The 21588-nt window shown below is 51.9% G+C and overlaps 1 protein-coding gene across 1 annotated transcript in view; it reads right to left on the bottom strand.

The window, feature by feature from the left end:
* MAP2K6 (mitogen-activated protein kinase kinase 6) overlaps nt 1–21310 on the bottom strand; it is a 40886-nt gene extending 19576 nt beyond the window's left edge. The window contains exon 1 of the mRNA XM_071573898.1: nt 21052–21310. Coding sequence (XP_071429999.1) covers nt 21052–21067 — 16 coding nt within the window. The 5' untranslated portion in view covers nt 21068–21310. The remainder of the gene's footprint in view (nt 1–21051) is intronic.
* Nucleotides 21311–21588: the final 278 nt, after the last annotated feature.

Here is a 21588-nt window from a genome sequence, read left to right as displayed (position 1 = left end):
TGCCTTTGAGCTGCCAAGACACAGGCACCATTTAACATTCTTTGGGGTTTTCTTTTCAAGAAAAGAAGAAAAGGAGCAAGAATAAAACATGGATTTCATGGTGGCACCGGGAGAAGGGATGGCAAGTGGGAATTGCTGTGTGTGGGACGGCACCTGCAGCACTGACGGGATGAGCTGGGGGAGCAAAGGGGACGTGGGGACTCTGCTCACCGTGGGGTTATTTACTGAACCCTGGGCTGAAATCAGGCCATTTCATGCCTCTCAACTGCATCAGGCCAAGTTTCTGAGCTCCTTTTGTTCTGACATGCAAAGCACTCATCTCTCTGAGCCTCTGGGGCTGGCGGCTGAGAGTGGTTTGCAGGGAGCACTGGCAATCCCTGACACTGCCTAAAACCAGGAACATGGGGCAGAGCCAGGGCTGCCACCTCAGGGGCTGCAGGAACTGAGGTGCCCCCCTGTCCCAGCCCCTGGAGCCCCTTGCACAGCTCAGCTGAGCCCCTGCAGCTCCCCCAAAACTCAGCGGTCCAGCTCACGCATCCTTGAAAGAGTCTCCCCCCAAAGACAAGCACAGTTGCTTAGAGGGTTTTATTTTTTTAAGGAAAAAAATAATTGGAAGTCCCAAGATCAGTTCTCTTCAATAGGAACTGTCAAGCAAGTGTCTTGCTGTCAAAATAAAATCCCCCTGTTTGCCACAGCTTTGAGAGATGACGCCGTGTTAAATTGCAGTTTGCAGAGAAAATCATCTGCACAGGAGCTCAGAATGTGAAGGCAGCTTAATAACATACAAAATTGGATGTTACCTGTTCCATCCACCAGCAAACCAGTATTTTCCACAGCGTTTTTATGAATCATTACTATTTTTAGCTTTGTTTCCTGAAGAAAATCACCACATGTGTTTATCTGAGAGTCTGTGTCCTTTGTGGTAAGTGTAAATCCACTGGCCCATTCCAGCCCCATCTGACAGAGAAATTGAGCTTTTGGAGATTGCAAATCTGACAAAAATAGGTGATTAAATAAGTCCCCACCTCAGAGACAGGCACAAAAGCCACCCATGGCAGGCACCAGCCATCCACACCCAAGCTGTGCAGAAGCCCATGAGCAACTCAGACACCAAATTAACAGCACAAGGTTTGCTCCTGAGGCACAAACCAAGGTCTGAGCACCAGTGCAGGGGGTTCACTGCAACTCCTTGGGATGTGCAAAAAGGAAAACCCCAGTGAGCCATGACACACAGCACAAAGCCTACACGTGGCTCCTGCTGCAAAAGGCTCCCAGTGCTGGGGGATCAGCAGATGGGATTGTGCATCTGCCACCCAGCACCCAAAAACCCCATGAACTTTCTGGGTAAACAACCCCTGGAGCCTTGCTGGTCTCTGAGCCTTCGAGCTACAGTTCACTCGAGAGCTCTCCCTGCAATTTGCCACCCAGAGACATCCACAAGCACTTCACTCAAAAGCCAAGTTTTAAGAATAATTGAGGGGGAAAAAAACCAGCCTGGCTTGGAGCGATGCTGAGACATCTCCAGAAGCCAGTTTTGATTCAGCAAAACATCCAGGATATCTGTAATGTTAATCATCAGCTTAAATTTGCTTTCTTTTAGCAAAAAAAAATCCCAGGGTAGATATGGAACCCACTGGTGCTGCAGAAGTTGCCACCTTTACAAAGCCTTTGTGCTTTCCTTGCAAACACACTGCTCATGGCAGCTGAACAGCCTCAGATGAGAGGAAAACAGTCTCTGGTTGTGTCAGGGGAGGTTTAGATTAGATTTAGGAAGAATTTCTTCACTAAACGGGTGGTCAGCATTGGAACAAGCTGCCTGGAGAGGTGGTGGAATCATCATCCCTGGAACTGTTTAAAAGACATGTGGATGTGGCACTTGGGGACATGGATTAGTGGCAGGCTTGGTAGTGCTGGGTTAGTGTTTGGACTCGATGATCTTGGAGAGCTTTTCCAGCCTTAATGATTCCATGACTCCAGGATTTTAATGCCAGCAATTGGCTGCAGCATCACCTCCAACTCCCAGCACCGACCCCACGTGCCTCCTGCACATCTCAGATCAGCCCCACTGAGCCAACACTGAGAACCAAATGAGGTCTGAAAGCAAAATCCTAATAGGAAAAAGAAACCCTGACTTAATGAAAACACATTAAATACTTCCCTGTGAAGGTCTTAAACCCAATTCCTCAGGGAGGGGAGAAAAATACACTTCCAATGGGCTCGTTAACCTCTTCCCACTGGCACTGACAGAGCAGAGAGATGAATGTCCTCAACCCCCTTCAATTAGGGCAGTGTTAAATATCAGTATTGAAAAAGGAAACTTCAAAGTTTCCCAGCGAAAGGGTAAGAAGCAGAACAGAGAATAACAAAGGGAAGACAGAGGAATTCACTGCCCACATAGGCTGTAACAGAAAACAAACTTCGACTTCTGAAGGAAAATCCCATTCCCTTGTCTCCAGACTTTTCATTGCAGTCAAAAACTTTTTTCATGATTTAATCCAAAGTAAATGGTTCCTTGCCACAAAGAGCTCCCATTTCCATCAAAGGATATTAACTAGTTCTGTCTTCACCACAATTTATTATTAAAGCTGTGTTCAATAGCCATGTAGCAACATTTCCTTTCAAGTAACACTCTAAGAACTTGCTGGTAAAATTTCCTAGGCGGGACATGCCTCTTTCTCCCACTTTTTCAGGAGATAAAAGTGGCTTATTTACTGTCTTTCCTAAGGATTTTTTCTCTGATTTATTCTCCCAGCCTGGCTCTGTTCCAGCTGAAATGGAAATCAAGTCCTTAAATTGATCACCAGTTGGGGGAAAGAATTTAATATGCAAGCAATGCTTAAAAGCTGTTGAAGTTTCAACCAAAGGCCAAGGGAAGGGATGAGGTGGATATTGCCCTTTCTTTGTCTTCTCAAAATATAACTGAGCTGCTCCCTCCTCAGCCCTGTCAGTAGGTGGCCAAGTGCCACTGGCTGCTCTTCCATCACTGCCATGAGCAACTGGATCAGCTGGAGGCAAATGAAGATACTCCAACAAGGACGATGGTATGTCCTCTGCACAGGACAGGGATGTTTCCCACACGTCCTTTATCTGTGTCTTCCCTTGTGGTTGTTTGCAAGAACTCCTTGGAAACAGCAAATTTGAAATCTGTTTCCTTAACAACTCATTTCAGGGCTGTCTGGGGAACAGAGCTGAGCCTGCCACGGTTGAGGTGGCTCCCAACTTCAGGCTTTCCTCCTCTCCTTTCAGTGCCATGGAGCTGCTGGGTCACCTGGTGGCCACAGACACATCCATGTCTGATTTAAAGCATTATTTATTTTCCTTTTTTCCCCCCCAGGAACCACATTTTGGGTCAGGAAGAGGGGAAGGCAAGAGCACTTTTATGCCTGTGATGGATTTTGCCGATGAGTTTCAGGACAGCACAGAAGGAAACACTGAACACCAGCACAACATCCAAGCAGATGATGCTGCACTCACAGGCCACTTTAATTAGCAAGGCTCCTGAAGAGGAGAAGAGCATGACATGCCATGGCCTGGGCACAGTTCCCCCAGTGACCACATACCAGCTGATCCCAAACTACTTGTTGATATCACTGGTACCCACACTAAAGTGCTGGGAATGTAAGTCACTGTCCTGCCCCAAGGGTGGCCATGCTGTCCATGTCCCAGCACCTGCCCATGTCTCAGCACCTGCCCATGTCCCAGCACCTGTCCATGTCCCAGCACCCAGCTGTGCCCCAGACATGCACCAGGCACCCAGATAGGTCCAGCAGCTGTCAATGTCCCAGCACCCCAAACATGTCCCAGCACCCAGCTGCGCCCCAGCCATGCCCCAGCACCCAGCTGTGCCCCAGTCATGCCCCAGCACCCAACTGTGCCCCAGTCATGCCCCAGCACCCAGCTGTGCCCCAGCCATGCCCCAGCACCCAGCTGTGCCCCAGTCATGCCCCAGCACCCAGCTGTACCCCAGCCATGCCCCAGCACCCAGCTGTGCCCCAGCACCCAGCTGTGCCCCAGCTGTGCCCCAGCCATGCCCCAGCACCCAGCTGTGCCCCAGCCATGCCCCAGCACCCAGCTGTGCCCCAGCCGTGCCCCAGCCATGCCCCAGCACCCAGCTGTGCCCCAGCTGTGCCCCAGCACCCAGCTGTGCCCCAGCTGTGCCCCAGCCGTGCCCCAGCCATGCCCCAGCACCCAGCTGTGCCCCAGCTGTGCCCCAGCACCCGGCCTTGCCAGCGACTGCCCCAGGGCTCAACTCGCAGGGCTCAACTCGCTCCTCTGACTCAACCCTGCAAGCTGTAATAAAGCCCAGGCAGGAGAGGCCCACCCCAAAATAGCAGGGCTGCAGAGGGAGCGGTGCAGCTGCACCCAGTGCACCGGTGGCAGAGGTTGAGCAATGCCAGGGTTATTTGTGTCTCTGCTGCAGGAGCCGCGCTCTGAGTCGCGGCTGACGTCGCTCAGCTCTGCCGAGGCACAAACACAGCGGAGACAAAGATCTCCAGCTTTGCTGTGAGGTAAAATCCCAAGGTCAGCCCTTGGTGCCTGCCTGAGTGGCCTCAGCAGGAGACACTTCGGTGGGGAAGCTCTGAACAGCACAGAAGAAAATGCTGGAACAAGGTGAAGCAGAAAGCTCTGCAACACGGACTCCAGGAGACTAATCTCTGAATCCTGCAGTGCAGACACACAGAGAAATGTCACCAAATCCTGCAAATCTCAGGACCTATTTGCCTGCCTTTCAGTGAGCTCTGTATTTCAGTAATTCAATTCCGAAGGTAATTTCCTGTTTCAGGCTAATCTCTCTTACTCTGCCCGTTCTCCTCTTAACACACCCTCAGAAGGGCTGCAGGCTGCTGGGTTATTTGTGTCAACACTGAAACCAGGGGGATGCAATTTCTCCTTATCTATCTGCACATTTTGGTTAAGAGAGTCTGTCTCTCACTCTGATAAGAGTGCATCTCCAAATTTTAGAAGACCTTCTGAGTGCAAAGCGGAAGAGACACTTAGATAGAGATTAGACATGAGATGCTGTGCTAAGACATGCACTGAACACAAAGACTCTGGGGATGGGCAGGAAGATGAAACAGTTTTGGGGGCAATTCTGTACCCCCTGGAATCACCCACCAGACAAAACTGAGCCCTACTGCAGCTCCAATCCACAGGACCTTGCAGGGAACACTGGGATAATCACATGCTGGAGCAACCATCCAGCAGGTTTTGTGGGACACCAGCACCCAAGGCCAGTCTGGAGATGAAGGCTGGTCTGATGGAGAGGAAGATACAGTTGCACAGGAGAGGGTATGGGAGTTCAGGATCATCTTTCATGACTTGAGGAAGTCACTGCCACCTCACTGAGCTGTTTCACGGGCTCCCACATGGACTTGGACATTCCATCCATCAGGACCTTTGACCTCCCTTCCAAACTGGGCTCTGCCCCGATTTGTTCCCTGCACACCATTCCACTGTTATCTTGCAGGGAGCACCAACATGAGAGGAGACTGGGCCTTCAGCACCCATTTTCACACTCATAGACCAGCACAGAGCAGTCATAGGCTCTCCTCTGATGTTAACAGGCAGGTGACAACAAACAGCTTTTCCAGATGATGTCCCTTCCCAGCCCAGATGCAGCATCACTTCCAATCTATCACAGGAAGTGCAGGCACAGCGCGGGGCAACCACTCATGTTCCTGCTGGGCTTGTGCCAGGACCACACGGGTATCTGCAGATGTGACAAGGCCAGACAAGCTCTCCCCTGCCGTTCTGCACTGCCAGGCAGCCTTTGGATCAGCCAGCTTTCCTTCAGAAAACAGATGCAATGCAGAGCAGGCTGAAATCCAGCGTACCTGAGGTGCTGATGGAAGTGGGAGACGGGAGGCAGGAGCGTTCTGCCTGCCCACGGTTTTTAGCACAGGGCACAAGAGACTGGAATATTAAAAACCCTGTTACAACACTTTGGCTGAACTCATCCGGCGTGTGCATCCAGCTGCTCCAACTCCAATGGCCTGGGGGAAAGGGCACAGCTCCTCCCAAACTGCAGCACCTCCGTGCACACAGTGGCAACACCACCCAGCAGGAACAGCGCCCGCTGCACCCGAGCTGGGGCACCTGCCCTCAGGTAATTCCACCCTCCTTGGTGCCAGGATCTTCCAGGAGGGTGCAAAGTGGGAATGTTCAGTTCTCTGCTGATTCACCCCAGCTGTAAGATGCTCTGTCAGGGACAGGCAGTGCCTCAGATCCATCAGATAGAGGGGAGGAGGTGGTGGGTGGAAGGGATGGGGCACTCGGATGTGCACACTCTCAATTACCAACCCCATCCATGGCCATGGGCAAGTTAGTCAGAGAATCACAGAACATCTCCACTTGGAAGAGGCCCATAAGGATCTCATCAAGTCCAAACCCCAGAGTTGCACAAGCCTTGTTTGTGTGCGTCCCCTCTGCCTGGCACAGGTGTGTGTGTGTGCAATAACGAACTCAGACAAAAACACCTCTGTTGCTGTGGGCTCTGACTCACATCCACCAAGGCAAAGGACGTCCATGGATGAGGACACTGGCAACCACCAAAGGATGCAGCCCACGTTTCATGGGGGCTGCACAAGGCAGCAAGGGATCACACCACCATCCTGTTCCCCCTGGCATCTGAGAGTATTCACCCAAATCCATGGAAGTGGTTCAAGGTAAGGATGGGAGAGCAGCACTGATGCCCACCAGGCTTGGGACACACCTGTAACGCCCTTTAACTGCAAGGAAACACATTCCTGTGCCAAGGCTGGGGCTGTGCCTGGATGTTCTAGAGATGCTGGATCCTCCAGAGACCACAGTGGAGGCACATGCATAAAAACACAAAATGCAAAGGTCAATGCTTTGTCCATGTACACTCCCATCTCCAACAGCTTGCCCCAAATCCTACAGGGACCAAAGCCTCTTCCCTCTTCTCACCTTCCTTTGCTTGACTGTTCTTTTACCCAGCAACATAACTTCACAGAAACACCACCTCCACTCCTCTGTTCCCATCACACTGTCTCAAACACCCTCAAATCCTGCAAATCACCTGTGGCTGCACAACAGGAGGCTGTGAGAGCCACAGGCAGCCAAAGGCCCAGGGAAATCCCACTGGAGTCCAAGAGATGCCCAAAAGGACTTGGTTTTCTGCTCCTCATGGTCACTGGAGCCAGCTGCATCCCTTGTGGTGTTCCTGCACCTCCAGCACTCAGGCAGCTGCATCCTCCCGAGCTGTGGGAAAGATGTGATGGTGCTGCAGATCCCACGGCCAAAGAGACGCCACCAGGGCCTCATGGCCTGGGGTACCATGAGAAACCCCAGCAGAGGAGCTCTGGGTGCTCCCTCCAGTCCCCCACACACCATAAATCATGCCTGTATTTCCCCTCTGCCAAGGTCCACTGGCTTCACTGCCTCCCCATCTCAGAGCCTGTTTTCTTTGCTGCTTATCTCAAATTAGGAAATCCACAGGAATTGCAGGCCAGGGAAGCTGTTTGTCAAGAGCCTCCAGCCCTCGTGGGGATTTTTTTTATGAGGGATTTTTCGTTTAGCTGCTGCTTTGTTTTCAGCCCTCAGTCTGTCTGCTTCCAGTGGGAGTTCGCTGGAATCAAAACTGGAGAAAAGCTCTTGGAATTCACCCGGGGAACAAAAGGGGTTTTGTGCCGGAGGGTTTGGAGGACGTGGCTGCTTTCACTGCCACTACCTTCGTGCTTGTTTCCTCTGTGCCAAAGAGCACCTGCCCGTGGCACTGGAGGAGGTGGGCACTGCCCTTGCACGAAGGGATGTGTGGGCAGGGGCATGGACACCTCCCACTGCTGCCAGCAGAGGAAGAGGAGCACAGAAGGGCGAAGAGCTTTCCAAATATTCCTGCCTCATGGCATGCAAGGCTTATCCAAGCCTTTGTGCTCCCTGCCCCTCAGGAAGGCAGGGTGGGCTTTGCTCCTCAGGGCAGCAGCAGCACCCTGAAAAGTGTCTTAAGGAACCCATGCCATGGGTGCTCCCTGTGCAGTGCCATGGATGAGGGTCTGCAGCTCCCAGAGCCAGTGGGTGAGCTGAGGGGATGCTGTGGGTTTGCCCATGAACTGGGCAACATTCCCGGTGCTCTGCTTGCTTTTTTTAACTTCCCCTTGTCCCCCAGGCTTTCACCCCAGAAGGCCACAGTGAGGGACCACAGGCAGCTCTGACCAGCTTCCCACACGAGCACTGAGCAGGCAGCAGTCCTATATTTAACAGCAGAGCAGGTGCTCCATCCGCCTCGGCCACGATGGGGGCAGGATTTGCCTTCAATCCACGTGCCACAGCCCAGCTATGAACACTTCCACAATTCCCAAACACGCTGCTCCATGGAAAACCTGACACAGTAAAGGAGCATCAACCTCATACAGTCACAGAATCGTGGAACACCCTGAGTTGGAAGGGACCCATAAGGATCAGAGTCCAATTCGTTTCCCCACTGCTCTGCAGAGCCTCAAACCTCAATTTTCTTAGAGTGGTAAGATCCCCTCCCCATCAGACACCCCACATCAGACACACTTTTGCTCAAGGTCTCCCTCCAGATTCAATTTTGCTTTTAGGTTTTTTAACGTGCTTGGTGCAGCTGTGATTTTCCCCCAGTGGATCTTGCACAGAGTTTTTAAAGAAACAGTGGGGGCCCTGCATCATAGCTTTGTCTCCCCTGAAAACACAGAGCAGCTCCTGCATCTTCCCCAGCTGCCCAGCCCTGAGGAGTGCCCAGTTCTTGCATCCAGGACAGGGACTGATGTCCTGGCAGTGCCAGCACCTGCCTCCCGAGCCAGAGCCTCTTGGAGCTGTCAGATGTGCTGGCAGCACTGGGAAATGCAAATTGCTTTGGAAAAGGAAGGTGACATTTCCACTCACTGCTGTGCTGCACTCACAGCCCATCTCAGCCCCGAGGCTCCAGCTGGGAGGGCTCTGGTGTCTTGTTGGTGCTCAGATTTAAGCACAAGCTCAGCATGAGCTCACATTCCCACTAAGGCTGTCCTAAGTGCCACGCTGAGAGGGATCATGGGTGTAAAGGCTGTGCCATGCCACTGGCTTAGGCTTTGCAATAGCTGCAGCATGTCCCTGTCCCCTGGGCACCTGACTGCTGCCCTCTGCTCCTCTTCCAGTCCCAAAAGGGACAACCCACACACGGACACCAGTGGCTCCCCATCATCACCCTCCTGTGCCCGATGCTGACCCAAAGCACCCACTGGCAAAGCCACGTGGGCAAGTGCCAAGGCTTGTTCAGCCAAAATGAGTCAGGAGGCTTGAACAGGGGAAAAGCAGGACTTTCCTAAAGCAGGAGAGTGTGATGGGCCAAGAAGGACTCACCTGAGTTGCTCAGCCAACAGCCCCTTTGGGGTGTCACTGTCCCCAGAACAGCAAACACAGAGACTCATCCCCCAGCTCCTGCTCCCCTCATCTTAATGCAGCCTCATTTCTCCACAGAGATGCTTTTGCCCTCTGAACACCTTCCCTGTCCTGGTGTCATCACCACCACAGCAGGATGGAATAAAATTCAGTCAGTACCACAGAGCAACCCGAGGTATGGTTTTATTTCTGTTACCAGGTGCTCCAGGCAGCCACTGAAGTCTCATTTTACCAATTTGTTCAGCATATTGTAAATTTCTACATTTCAACCACACCATTATCAGACATCTACTGCTGATGCTCTGCATACAAAAACTGGAGTTATAATTTTCTGCTCATGAGTGAAGCCACCTTCAGTCAAAATGAGCAATTTATGTTCCATCGAGAGAAAACTGCTCATTGATTTGGTCATTTTGTGAGTTATTAAGTATCAATATTACAGCCAAATGGGAATACTCATGGAAACAGCAGAATGTTCTACAGGCCATTTCTTCAGTGACCTCCTCCCCTCCTGCAGAAGTCCTGAGGAACAGGAGGTCAATGTTAAACCATGAAATTAGGTGGCAACCTTGCCCAGAGGTTTTCCTTCATTAGAGGAATATCAGGGCACCAGCAGCACTGCCATGGAAGGAGAGCATCTGCTTCCTTCCCTAACATTTTGTCATGGGGAATTTTGGTAAAGGTTCAGCCAAATTTGGTGATTAATTTTTCAACATGACTTTGACCAACCTGCCTTTGTGCTACCCTGTTGGACAACCCTCTCCTGCTGTTCTTTAATGACTTAAGAGCTTATTTGCTTATTTTTATATCTCAATTATTAAAGATGGTATTTCATGGTTATGGACAGTGTAGATGGAAGGAACCAACTCCTGCTCCCTCTGCTGGTAATGCCTCCAGCAAACCTGTAGGTCCTACTTTAAAAACACACAAGACCACTATTTACAGGGGGAAGCCAAGGAAACTGCAGGAAAGCCAAACCCACATCCCCTCCATGCCCCAGCACCCACCCAAGGCTCAGCTCTGCAGCTCTGGGCACTGCCCCATCACCAGGGCAGGAGAGGAGGCTCCAGGGAACAGCTGCCCTCCTATTCATTGCACTGTCAGCAATATCTGCTGCAGGAAACCACCAGCCCAGAGACAGGAGGGAACGGAGCAGCTCCAGCACTGCTGTGGCAGCGAGTCTGTCCCACCACAGACACAAAGGCTGGTCCTGCAAACACCTCAGCAAGGCAGGTTGGCACAGGCAAGGAGGCTCCAGGAGCTCAAAGCTGTGCAGGTGAGGGTGGATGCTGCTTCCAGGGAAGCCCTGAAAAGTTCAAACCCATTTTAGTCAGAGGTCAGAGAGCATGACCTGCCAGACACCTGCGCAGAATCATGGAATATCCTGAGCTAGAAGGGACCCACAAGGACCATCCAGCCCAACTCCTGACCCTGCACAGACACCCCAACAATCCCACCCTGTCCCTGAGAGCATTGTCCAAACACTCCTGGAGCTCTGGCAGCCTTGGGGCCGTGCCCACTGCCCTGGGGAGCCTGGTCAGTGCCCACCACCACCTGCAGAAGAACCTTCTCCTGAGATCCAGCCTAAACCTCCCTGACACAGCTCCAGCCATTCCTTTGGGTCCTGTCACTGGTCACAGAGAGCAGAGATCAGTGCCTGTCCCTCCAGGGCTCCTCAGGGAGAAGCTGCTGACTTCTGTGAGGTCTTCCTCAGTCTCCTCCAGGCTGAAGAGCACACGCTTGTATGTCAAATAAGGAGCAAGCAGCATGTAAAGAACAAAAGCCTTTCCCCAGTTTTTCTCATGCAATTTTATCTCAATTTGGAGAACACATTGAAGTAATCCACTACAGCACAGCACTGTTGCAGAAGGCAGCAAGAGTTATCCTTTTTTCCCTAATAAAGTGTCCCTGACACAACTGGGCACATTTTTTCTCTCCCCATACATCCATGTGGATCAAAGCCCGTCAGGTCACATCTCTCCACCCAGTCCTCTAAATCAGGAGCTGAAAATACAAACCTCCTTTTATAAGCCTTTCTGTCAAAGCCTCCACCAAACTCCTCATGCAAGTTTTTAGACTGTCGTTTCACTTATACACACACACTCCCAAAAATGATGCTGCTTTCTATGGCAAGAGCAGATAAGCAGAAATGGGAAAGAAGACCAGAAATGAGGAAAAAAAAAAGCAACCAAGAGAAGCGGGATAGCATAAATCATGGCCACAAATCCATAATGTCCATCTCACTTAGCAACCAGGACAAAATACATCCCAACCTTGTAAATTCTTATGCGTGTGCTCAGCCCCAACCAAGCACATTCAGTCCCACTGACTCCTGCACAAGGACTGGGATGCTCCAAGTTCAGCACGTGCACATGTAGGTTCAAGATGAAAACATGAAAAAAATCCTACTGAGCTTCTCCTTTAAGGGAAAAGAAAAGATTTCCTCAGCCCCTACTCGTCCAAACAGGGCCCTGCTTGGGCACAGCTGCTCTGCCTGAAGCTCAGGACTGCTCCAGCCTTTTTAAAACACACTGCTGGGGAAGGAGCCCTCCCTTTGCAGGAGGTGCTGGCTGGGGAGATGCTGCACAGGATGGGCCCTCAATGAGTGTGCTTGGAGGTGGAGTGAATGGCTGATGACGCTGGAAGTGCTGGCATTGTTCTGGTTTGGCTGCAGGAAGAGCCAGAGGAGGAATGCTCTCCTAGTGCAGGAAGCTGTTCCAGCCCCTTATCAGACATAAAGCTTCTGATTTCTTGCGGGGGAAATACCAAATGTTTATGAGGGGAAGAAAAAAACAGAGGGAAAAAAATGGCAGGCTCAGCTCCAAAGGAAGCTGCCTAATGGCACGAATGAAGCTGAAGTGGTGCCACGAGGGAGCTGGTGCTGCCCAGCTCAGGTGGCACATTCCCCTGCTGTCACCCCACACAGACCTGCAGAGGTGCAAGCCATGGGGTTCCTCTCTCTGCCAAACCTGCCAAATCAGCCTGTCTGATCTCCAGAAAGCAACTTACTACTGATCCTCTCTGCAAGCAGTGCCTGTGCCACCCTCCCCAGCTGCCAGGGGCTATTTTGGGCTGCCCCTCCGGCTCGTGCTGCTCTGTTGGGGGCTGGTGTGGGATGTCCATCCATGCACTGCACCAATCTGGTCTTTTAGTTAATTTGTGGAACCAATTCCTTGGCAGGAATTCAAGTTTTCCGCAGAGATGTTCCAAGTTTTTTCAGCAAGGAGCAAATTGCTGGTGTCCTTGGGAAAGGTAAGGAAGTCAGAGATATGTTGATTGCCTGTATTTTTTTCTAGAGAGTATCTCCCAAAGGACAATTCTATGCCACATACCAGAGCTCTCAGGTTACACAAGGACCAGTCTATATAATGGGTGTCTTGGCTTATTGCATAAATATCTGAATAAACTTAAGTTCTAAGTATATTCACTATTTTTTCAGACTGTGCCATGTTCCAGCCAAGCACTCTCTGTCTCCAGCCTGGTTTCTCCTGGTAGGTTGTTAGGGGACTGTGGTTTTCATCTCTCAGAGTTAAAAAGCAGAAAAACGCTTTGGAACAGGTCAAAACCCAACAGTATGAGCATTGCCTTTCTTCTGCTTTAATAGGCTACTCTGACAGCCCTCTGCTTGTTAAATGAGAGAAAAATCTGTGGGCATGCAGTGAAGGTCAATCTTGCGGGTTTTGAAAGCATTTAATTAACAGAGTTAAGTACCAAGGTCTGCTTGGGAGGGAGCTTCTGCATTAACCAGCATCCTTCCATGCAGAGAAGCAAACCTGCAGGAGGGGACTGCAGGATCCATCTGCATCTCCATGTCCCAGACATCAATGCTGTTCAAACTCAGGTGCAGCAGCCTCCCTGCCCTGTTCCTACCTCCCAAACCTGCAAGGAGTTTGGAAATCACAGTCAGACCTGTGCCTGCACCCCACTAACAGCAGAGTCCCAGCTGGTCAGATCCTGACCTTCTTCTGCAGGGGCTGGGGTGGCCCAGGGCACCTGCGGGGCCCAGCAGGGCTGCCAGAGTCCTGTGCTGTGCCTTGTGCTTCTGCTTGGGGCAGTTTTGCCAAGTGCTGAAGCTCAGTGCTTAAACAAATCTACTTAAGCTGTAGCTTAGCCCCAAGGGGGTTTGATGGCAGCAAATAAAGTCTCTGTCTCCTCCTTCATCCAACTGGCAGAAGAGGATGGCTATTCTCAGCTCCTACAGGTGTTCAGTCCTTGAATCACACTACAGTAAACATCACATATTTGTGCTTTAACCCTGGGCAGACACACTGTGGTAGTTTAACCCCGTTTGCCTTTAAAACACTCCCTCTCCCTTCCTTTTTGGTGCCAGTTCTCAGGGAAGGTCTGTCTTTGTCCGATGGGGACTTCCATCACTTTAGAGCTGTCAGAAAAAACAAAAGACTTTTGAGTCACTTTCTGTATCTGCCCTTGAACTACTGGAGAAGCAATAAACATTCATAAGAGGAATGATAACATGGAGTGAAGCTGTAATTTTTATAACTTGTTGCTTGAGTGTGAAATAAGACCTGCCAAAAACACAGGAGTGAGGAACTTCAGGATCAGACCCCACTGCAGGATGAACACAGGCACAAAAATATGTTGCCTGGGACTTCCACAGAGCAACCAGAGGATGCTCTGAGGCCATTTGGCACTGATAAGCATATTTCATTGAGTGCAATTACATATTTTTGTTTAGAAAAAGACTCTCCTTCAAAAGCAGCTCCAAGTCCGTGCTGATTCAGCCTTCATTAGAGGCCTCTTATTGCAGACACACTGAAGTGTTGACTCCTGCACTGATTTTCTATTGCTGCCTTATCTTTGGCATCTCATCTGCAACTTCTGCTGTTTTTTATTTTCCTTTTTTCCCCCCACTGTTTTCATCTGAATGCACTAAAAGTGGATGCTGCTCAGGCTCCAGTTCTCCTAATGATTTTTGATCTGCCTGGGTGCAGGCTGAGAAAATCCAGCCTTGATTGTAACATTGCAGGCTAAGTAGGCTAACAAAACAGCAACAGCAAGAAACTGGATCAGCTTTGCTCTGTGAACTTTTCCTGCTCAAACAGGGGGGGAAATGCTTTTTCTCTTACAGATATGAAACCCTACCTCAGCTGCAGAGCCTTTGTGCAGCTCTCAGATTTTTGCAGCCCAACACGCCACGGCCACTGCTCCTACAGCACCTGAAAGGGAAGCAGCCAGAGCAGCTCCTGCCCCAAAGCCCTCTCCTGATGCCATCAGATGCTGCTCTGACCATGCTTGTAAAAATTCAGGCTCCTGCCTGACTTTGGGATGCAAATCCAGAGGGATGTTCAGCCACAGCTCTGTTAGCACCAGCAGACAGGGATGCACAAGTGGCTTCTCAGAGCTCCCACAAAGGATATTCAGTGTTTTGTCTGCATCAGTTCCAAAGTAAAGGTGACTCAGAAGTCCTTCAGCACTCTGGAGACTTTCATGGAGGATGAACCCTCTAAAACATCAAGAGGGTGCTTGGAATTCCTGGCTGAAAAGGAAGGATTGAAGGTTTGAAGGATAGGTTTAATTTTGGTTCTGAGGTGAAAGAAAGCTCTACAAGCAACAGTCTCAGACTTGGCCTCTCCAAACTGTTTTGCACTGAGCCAGGGTTACTGAGCAGGAGACACTTCTCCATTCACACTTGTCAAAGTGCAGAGTGTTGTGGATTTGGAAAACAAAAGCAGAAAAAGCCCCAAGTTTTTGCGCAATGAGCAGATATGGAAATTGCACTGAATGGCCTTCACCACTTTGCCACCACAGATCACAGTATCTGACATGGCACAGCTCCAGGCTCCTGGATCTGCCTTCCTGCTAACACTGCTGTAGCTGATAATGCTAATCCCTTAAACTATTCCCAGACAGGCCCTCAGGAAGGGAGCTAAGTAACTCTACAGGTAATGAAACAGATTGTTTTTTTTAATTATAGCTCTGTCCATGTCTAAAATTAAAAGAACAGTCCTGCAATTTATCCACCCACTGCAGACTGACTGAACACTTCACACAATAATGCTGCTGGTGGGGGTCACACTGCCAACTCCAGTGCACCCCAAAAGGGTCCCCTCAAACATGAGTGACTGCAGGAAGGGACACTTGTGTGCTCGGGTGAGTAATTCTCACTTAGAATTACCTGTGCCACCCACTGCCATCAAAGCTGGGACCTGCCCAGCAGATGCTTCAACTCCCTGGGAAGTTGAGAGCTTTGCCTTTGGAGCTGCAGCAGGAGCAGCCCTTGTGGGCAGGCTGAGCATCAGGAATGCAAGTTCATGGGGTGAAGGCAGGAAACCCCACGGGGAAGGGTTGGGAATCATGACCATGACCAGGGTAACAGAGGCTGTGGTCCTCCAGGTGCATTTGCAGAGAGCTGCAAGGCCATTCCCACTCCTCTGCTGGCAAAACTCCCATATTATTCTGCTTTTTCCAACTTAAAAAAGGGATCAGAGCTTTTTTCAGGTGTGTTGTTTTTCAAAGGCTTCTATAGGTGTTGTTACAGCTCTTTTCAGCCAGAGAAAATGGACAAGTGACAACAAACACAGGTACTGTTTGGGTGTGAAAAAGGCAACTTTTTAGTCATCTGGTGTATTTTGCAACTACAGGACCCAGAATTTGCAAATCTGCCGTACCCCAATACTCTGGGAGGGATGAAGTGTCTCATCTCTCTAAATTACTCCTGTGGTTTTAATTGAGCATCATTTGCTTCACCTTAGCAGCTTGTGTATGTGTCACAGGAGGGAATTCACCCCAAGGAAACTCGGAGTTCTTGGTGACTAAAGTAACAAAGGAGCAGCACTGGCCTGGCAGTGAGGAGAAAACAGCTCTTTGCTCCTTTTCCCTGCAACTTATCACTTTTATGGCTATAATTGCTTCCATAGTTTGAGCTTTTAAATGTTTGTGTCCTGTCCCTGCCAAGCACGAGGGAGCTGCTGCCCTGCCCAGCATGTTGCTGCTGTCGTGATATGTCAGGACATGGGGACAAGGCACCCTAAAAACACCTCCTCAGGGCAGTGGAGGGGGTGCAGGCAGCAAAACAGCAACTGGAGGGACTCAACCAGGTGCTCACCTGGGCACAGCAGGGATTTGGTCTATGCCAGACTTCATCTGCAGCCAAACACTCTGTACCCCAACCAGCTGGTTTTCCTTCTTCCCATGCAGGTTAAATCCTCCAGCCTGGAACTGCACAAGGCTTTAAACCTCTTTAGAAACACTTTCCCCCTCTTAACCCAAAGCAGGTACACAGACACCTCCATCACTGCAGCAGGGCAGGCAGCACATGCAACAGGGAGAAACGAATTCAACAGGGGATCCTTAAAACAAGAATTAAAACTGAACCAGCAACTCGACCTGAAATGGCCTGGTTGCTGCTAGTCCAGGCTTTGCTAGGCTTGCACCTGGCTGACCGTGCCATGGCTTTGCTCCCTGTGCCCGTGCCAGGTCCTGTGTCATGGCAGTGTGTGAGTGGGGAGAAGCTGAGGTGGTGCTGACGAGGCAAAATGCACATTGCACAACCCACAGGAGCTGCTCACAGGTTAATCTTACACCAGCAACAACCTGCCACCTACCCAGGATTTAAAAAAAAAAACCCAACTACCACCATTTAGCCTTTACATCTGTTCCACTGAGCCTTCTAGCTGGAAAAAAAAAAGTGTTTCACATAAAAATGTAGTATTTTGAATATGTGCAGGGCCTTTGGTCAAAGTCCATAGGGTACATGCTCAGCCAGCATCACGTGGGACATGTTGTGCTGCTCATAATCTCAGTCTTCCCTCTGCAGCTCAAGCACAGAAAATTGCATTTAAAACAACAAAGTGTAAGTTCAACAGGCAGCAATAACTAGTTTAAATATCGCTCATTCCAATGGACTATTTATGAATCGCTGCCCTACTGGGAACTGCTCCCCCTCCCCTTTTCTTCTTTCAATGGAGAAATCTGCATATTTGCAGGTGGCTTCTCCAATGTGGGCTTCTCCAGGGAATAATTCCCTGGCTACAATGAATTTGGGAGATTCAGATTTAGAGCCTCAAACTGTGTTTAGCTTGTAATTAACAAGGACTTTCGCTTTTGTTTTTCCCCTCTTCCAAAATAATATCCCATTAGCCACAACAGCCAAATGGGCCCTATTTGGGCAGTGCCTCAAGTTCTGAGCTCCATCAGCATCAAGTCCCACTTGTCTGGGATGGGCTGATCTCCAAAGGTGAGGGGCAACCTGCAGGGACCTGCTGTGCTCAGGAACTTTGCTATGGATTGCTCCATCCAACAACAAAAAAATAGTTCTTTTCAGCTTTGATGAAGGTAGAAATGAGCACGGGGTGAGATGCAGGGGTTTGCACCCTGTGGTGAGTTTGATTTGACCTGTATTTTATATTTCAGTGGACCCTTGAGGAGCCCACCAGGGTACAGGTGGCATGGCTGAGAACTATGAGCACAGTGCTGGAGGCATCTGCTCCCTCCTGCTCTGGAAAGGGCCAGAATGAAACTGCTGTTTCTGAATTCCAGGGGGAGTTTTGACCTTTCCAGCAGCCCATGCTGTGGTTGTGCAGGAAGCAGATCACCTCTGCTTGTTCACGTGCCACAGGTAGGGTCCCCCTGAACTAGGTGAGATTCCTTGCAGGGAATAACCCTTATGGAAGAACAACCCTCCTGCTCACATGTTCCCCTGACAAGCTGCATCAAAAAAAAATTAATCTCTGGCAAATTCTCAGAACAACTTTGGAAAGGATTCAAAGCAGGGAGAGGGTTCAGCAGCTGGCTGGGGCTCTGGGCTGTATTTTAGAGAGCTGACGAGGAACCTCCTGTGCAGCACATGAAAGCTGATCCTGAAATGCAGATTATGCCTCCCTGAATTCATCCTGAGGAACGATACCTCTGGTGCAAACCCCGGGGCTGAAACCCCTTCCCGAGCAAACCCTCGGCCTGAACAGCTGAACTTGGAAAAGTTATCCGTGTAAGGAATTCCAGCTTCGACACTGGGATTGCAGAGCCGAGACGGACGGAAAAGGGACTCAAGAATGATGCCATTCATTGAGATCATGTTTTGTGGGTTGGCTACTCCTGGTCTCCCTTTTTGCCTGGTACTGAGGAGGACGGAGAAGGAAGTGCTGGGGAGAGTGGGGGCTGAGCAGCCCCTCAGCAGGGTGGGCTGCAGGGCCACCAGCACAGGTCCCTGCCTGTCCCCAGCTCTGCACACTCAGGTTTTCCCATCCCAAGGCTTTTTGGGGACCCCCATGGCAGCAGCTGCCTCCCTGCCCAACCCCTGCCACTCCAAGGGTCCCCCAGGGACCCCCTGCCATGGGCAGAGTGCTGTGGGTATCACCAGCTTCGACTCTGCATTATCAAACTTCCTTGGCTCTTTCTATCGGAAACTTTTACAATTCCCCACTTGGCTGGAAAAGATGACTGCAGCAAACCCAAATTAGGAATAAATTATACAACAACTTTACATTTTTCTTACAAAGGAAAACTGTGTGGCAAGAGCTGTGCAAGCACCTCCTTCCCCATGTCCTCCCTGCAAGGATTATTGGGAGAGGCCACTGACTTCACAGACGGCTTATTTAAAATAAATAAATAAATAAATAAATAAACGCAAGAAGAGGCAGCCCCAAAGCCAGTCTGGGACCTGCTCCCACCATCCCAAGTATGTGCAAGGGCTGCAGGATGCACTGAGATCCAAGCTGCAACATCCAACCCAAGCATTTAAAAAGCTCCCAAAAAGCTGCATCTGTGTGGCCGGTGCTGACACATGGGCATCTATTTTCACAATGAATGGCCACAGCAACTCCTCCTTAAACCTCTCCGCCTGCTCTTGCAGGGGCTGTTTCATTCCCACAGCATTTTTGCAATATTAAATTCTCCACCTCCTCCCACCCCCCCTCCTTGCAGGACACAAGGCAGAGCCACTCTGGAATAACCACAGAGTTAAATGCACAGAGCGAGCACTCACCACCACACTGGCAAAAATAAATCACTGCCGTCCCCTTCCCAAACCCCTTCCCGCTGCCTCCGGGCCCCCCTTCTGCCTTTCCGCAGCCCTTAAATGCTCCATTCCTGCCCTTTTGCAGCCTCTAAGGGCTCAATTCCTTCAGCTCCCAAATTTTCAACTCCTGCCCTTCTGCAATTTGTGCAGCTTCTCAATGCTCAGGTTCTGCAGCTTCCAAATTCTCAATTTTCTGCCCTTTTGCATCTCAACTTCTTTTTGCATTCTCAACTTCTGTTCCCCTGCAGCTCCCAAACGCTCCGTTCCTGCAGCTCCCAAACGCTCCATTCCTGCCTTTCTGCAGCTCCCAAATCCCCAATTCCTGCCCTTTTGCATCTCCTACACGTTCCATTTCCACACTTTTGCAAGTCCTAAATTCTCAACTTCTGCCCTTCTGCAGCTCCTAAACGCTCCATTCCCGCAGCTCCTAAATGCTCCATTCCTGTCTTTCGGCAGCTCCCAAATCCCCAATTTCTGCCTTTCTGCACCTCCCAAACGCTCCATTCCTGCCTTTTTGCACGCTCGGAGCGTCCTGGTGTGACAAACTCCGCTGCTGCCTCTGACCAAAAGTTACCAAATATTAAAGGGGGGGGGGGGAGAAATGAGTGGAAAATGATCTCAGCTCTGGCACAAGAACAATACTTTCCCATGGAAACATAGGTATATATTTAATTCCTGGTAACTCCACTCCAGTTTCACCTTTCATCTCCTCCGCTGACTTGTTTCAAAGTTTGCTTTAACCCCGCACCGAGCGCGGCCGCAGCTGCTCCTCCAACACCCCCTTCCTTCCCCGTGTCCCGGCCGTGCCAAAGGCGGCGAACGCTCGGGAATCCCGGGAGCGGATCCCGGCTGGAGCCAGCGCGGGGCTGCAGCGGCGCAGGGAGCAGGAAATGCGGCGGGAGCTGCACCGGGAGCTGCACCGGGGGCTGCACCGGGGGGTGCACCGGGGGGTGCACGGGGAGCTGCACCGGGGGCTGCACCGGGGGCTGCACCGGGAGCTGCACCGGGGGGTGCACCGGGGGCTGCACCGGGAGCTGCACCGGGGGGTGCACCGGGGGCTGCACGGGGAGCTGCACGGGGAGCTGCACCGGGGGGTGCACCGGGGGGTGCACCGGGGGGTGCACCGGGGGGTGCACGGGGAGCTGCACCGGGGGGTGCACCGGGGGGTGCACCGGGAGCTGCACCGGGGGCTGCGCCGGGGGCTGCTGCTGCACCCCCCGAGGAACGCGGGCGTGCAAACACGCGTGCACCCGCACATGCACCCGCACACACATGCACACGCACACACATGCACACGCACATGCACCGCACACACATGCACACGCACACACATGTACACACATGCACACTCACATGCACACACACATGCACACGCACACTCACATGCACACGCACCGCCGAGCTATGCGGGCGTGCAAACACCCCTGCACACCCGCACACGCACCCGAGGCTGCACCCCCGAGGCAACGCGGGTGTGCAAACCCTCGTGCACCCGCACAAGCACATGCACGCACCCGCACTTGCACCCGCACGGGGCTCCTTGCACACGCACATGCAGCTGCAATTGCACACGGAATTGCACACGCACATGCAACTGCACATGCAATTGCACACGGAGCTGCACATGCAGCTGCACACGCACATGCAGTTGCACACGCAGTTGCACGCTCAGCTGCAGCCGCACCCGCACGGCCCCGGCCCCGCACGCCGCTCACCTCGGGGCTGAGACATTGTCCCCCGCCTGGCTGGGGGAAGGGCGCGCACAAAGACTTCCCCCGCGCGGCTCCTCCAGGGGCGGCTCGCCCGGCAGCGCTGCGGAGCGGCGGCGGCCCCGCCTGCCGGGCTGCGGGCGCTGCGGGCGGGGCGGGGCCGGGCCCGGGCCGGGGGTCCCTGCGCGGGGCCGGGGCCGGAGCGGCTGCACCTCTACATGATGGGCCGGGGCGGCCGCCCCGGCCTCGGCTCGGCACGGGGGCCGCACTGCGCAGGCGCCCCCGCCGCGCTGCCTCCTGGAGGATGTAGTTCGGATAGAACGCCGCCTATGGGCGGCAGGGGGCGCTGCGGGGCTATGGGGGGGCAATGGGGAGTGATGGGGGCGATGGGGAGTGATGGGGGCGATGGGGAGTGATGGGGGGCAATGGGGGGAGATGGGGGCGATGGGGAGTGATGGGGGCGATGGGGAGTGATGGGGGCGATGGGGAGTGATGGGGGGCAATGGGGGGAGATGGGGGCAATGGGGAGTGATGGGGGCGATG

This window comes from Pithys albifrons, chromosome 19, assembly GCF_047495875.1.
Source record: "Pithys albifrons albifrons isolate INPA30051 chromosome 19, PitAlb_v1, whole genome shotgun sequence".
Lineage (NCBI taxonomy): Eukaryota > Metazoa > Chordata > Aves > Passeriformes > Thamnophilidae > Pithys > Pithys albifrons.
Note: the sequence above shows the minus strand (reverse complement) of the source record. Positions and strands in the feature narration are given on the sequence as shown.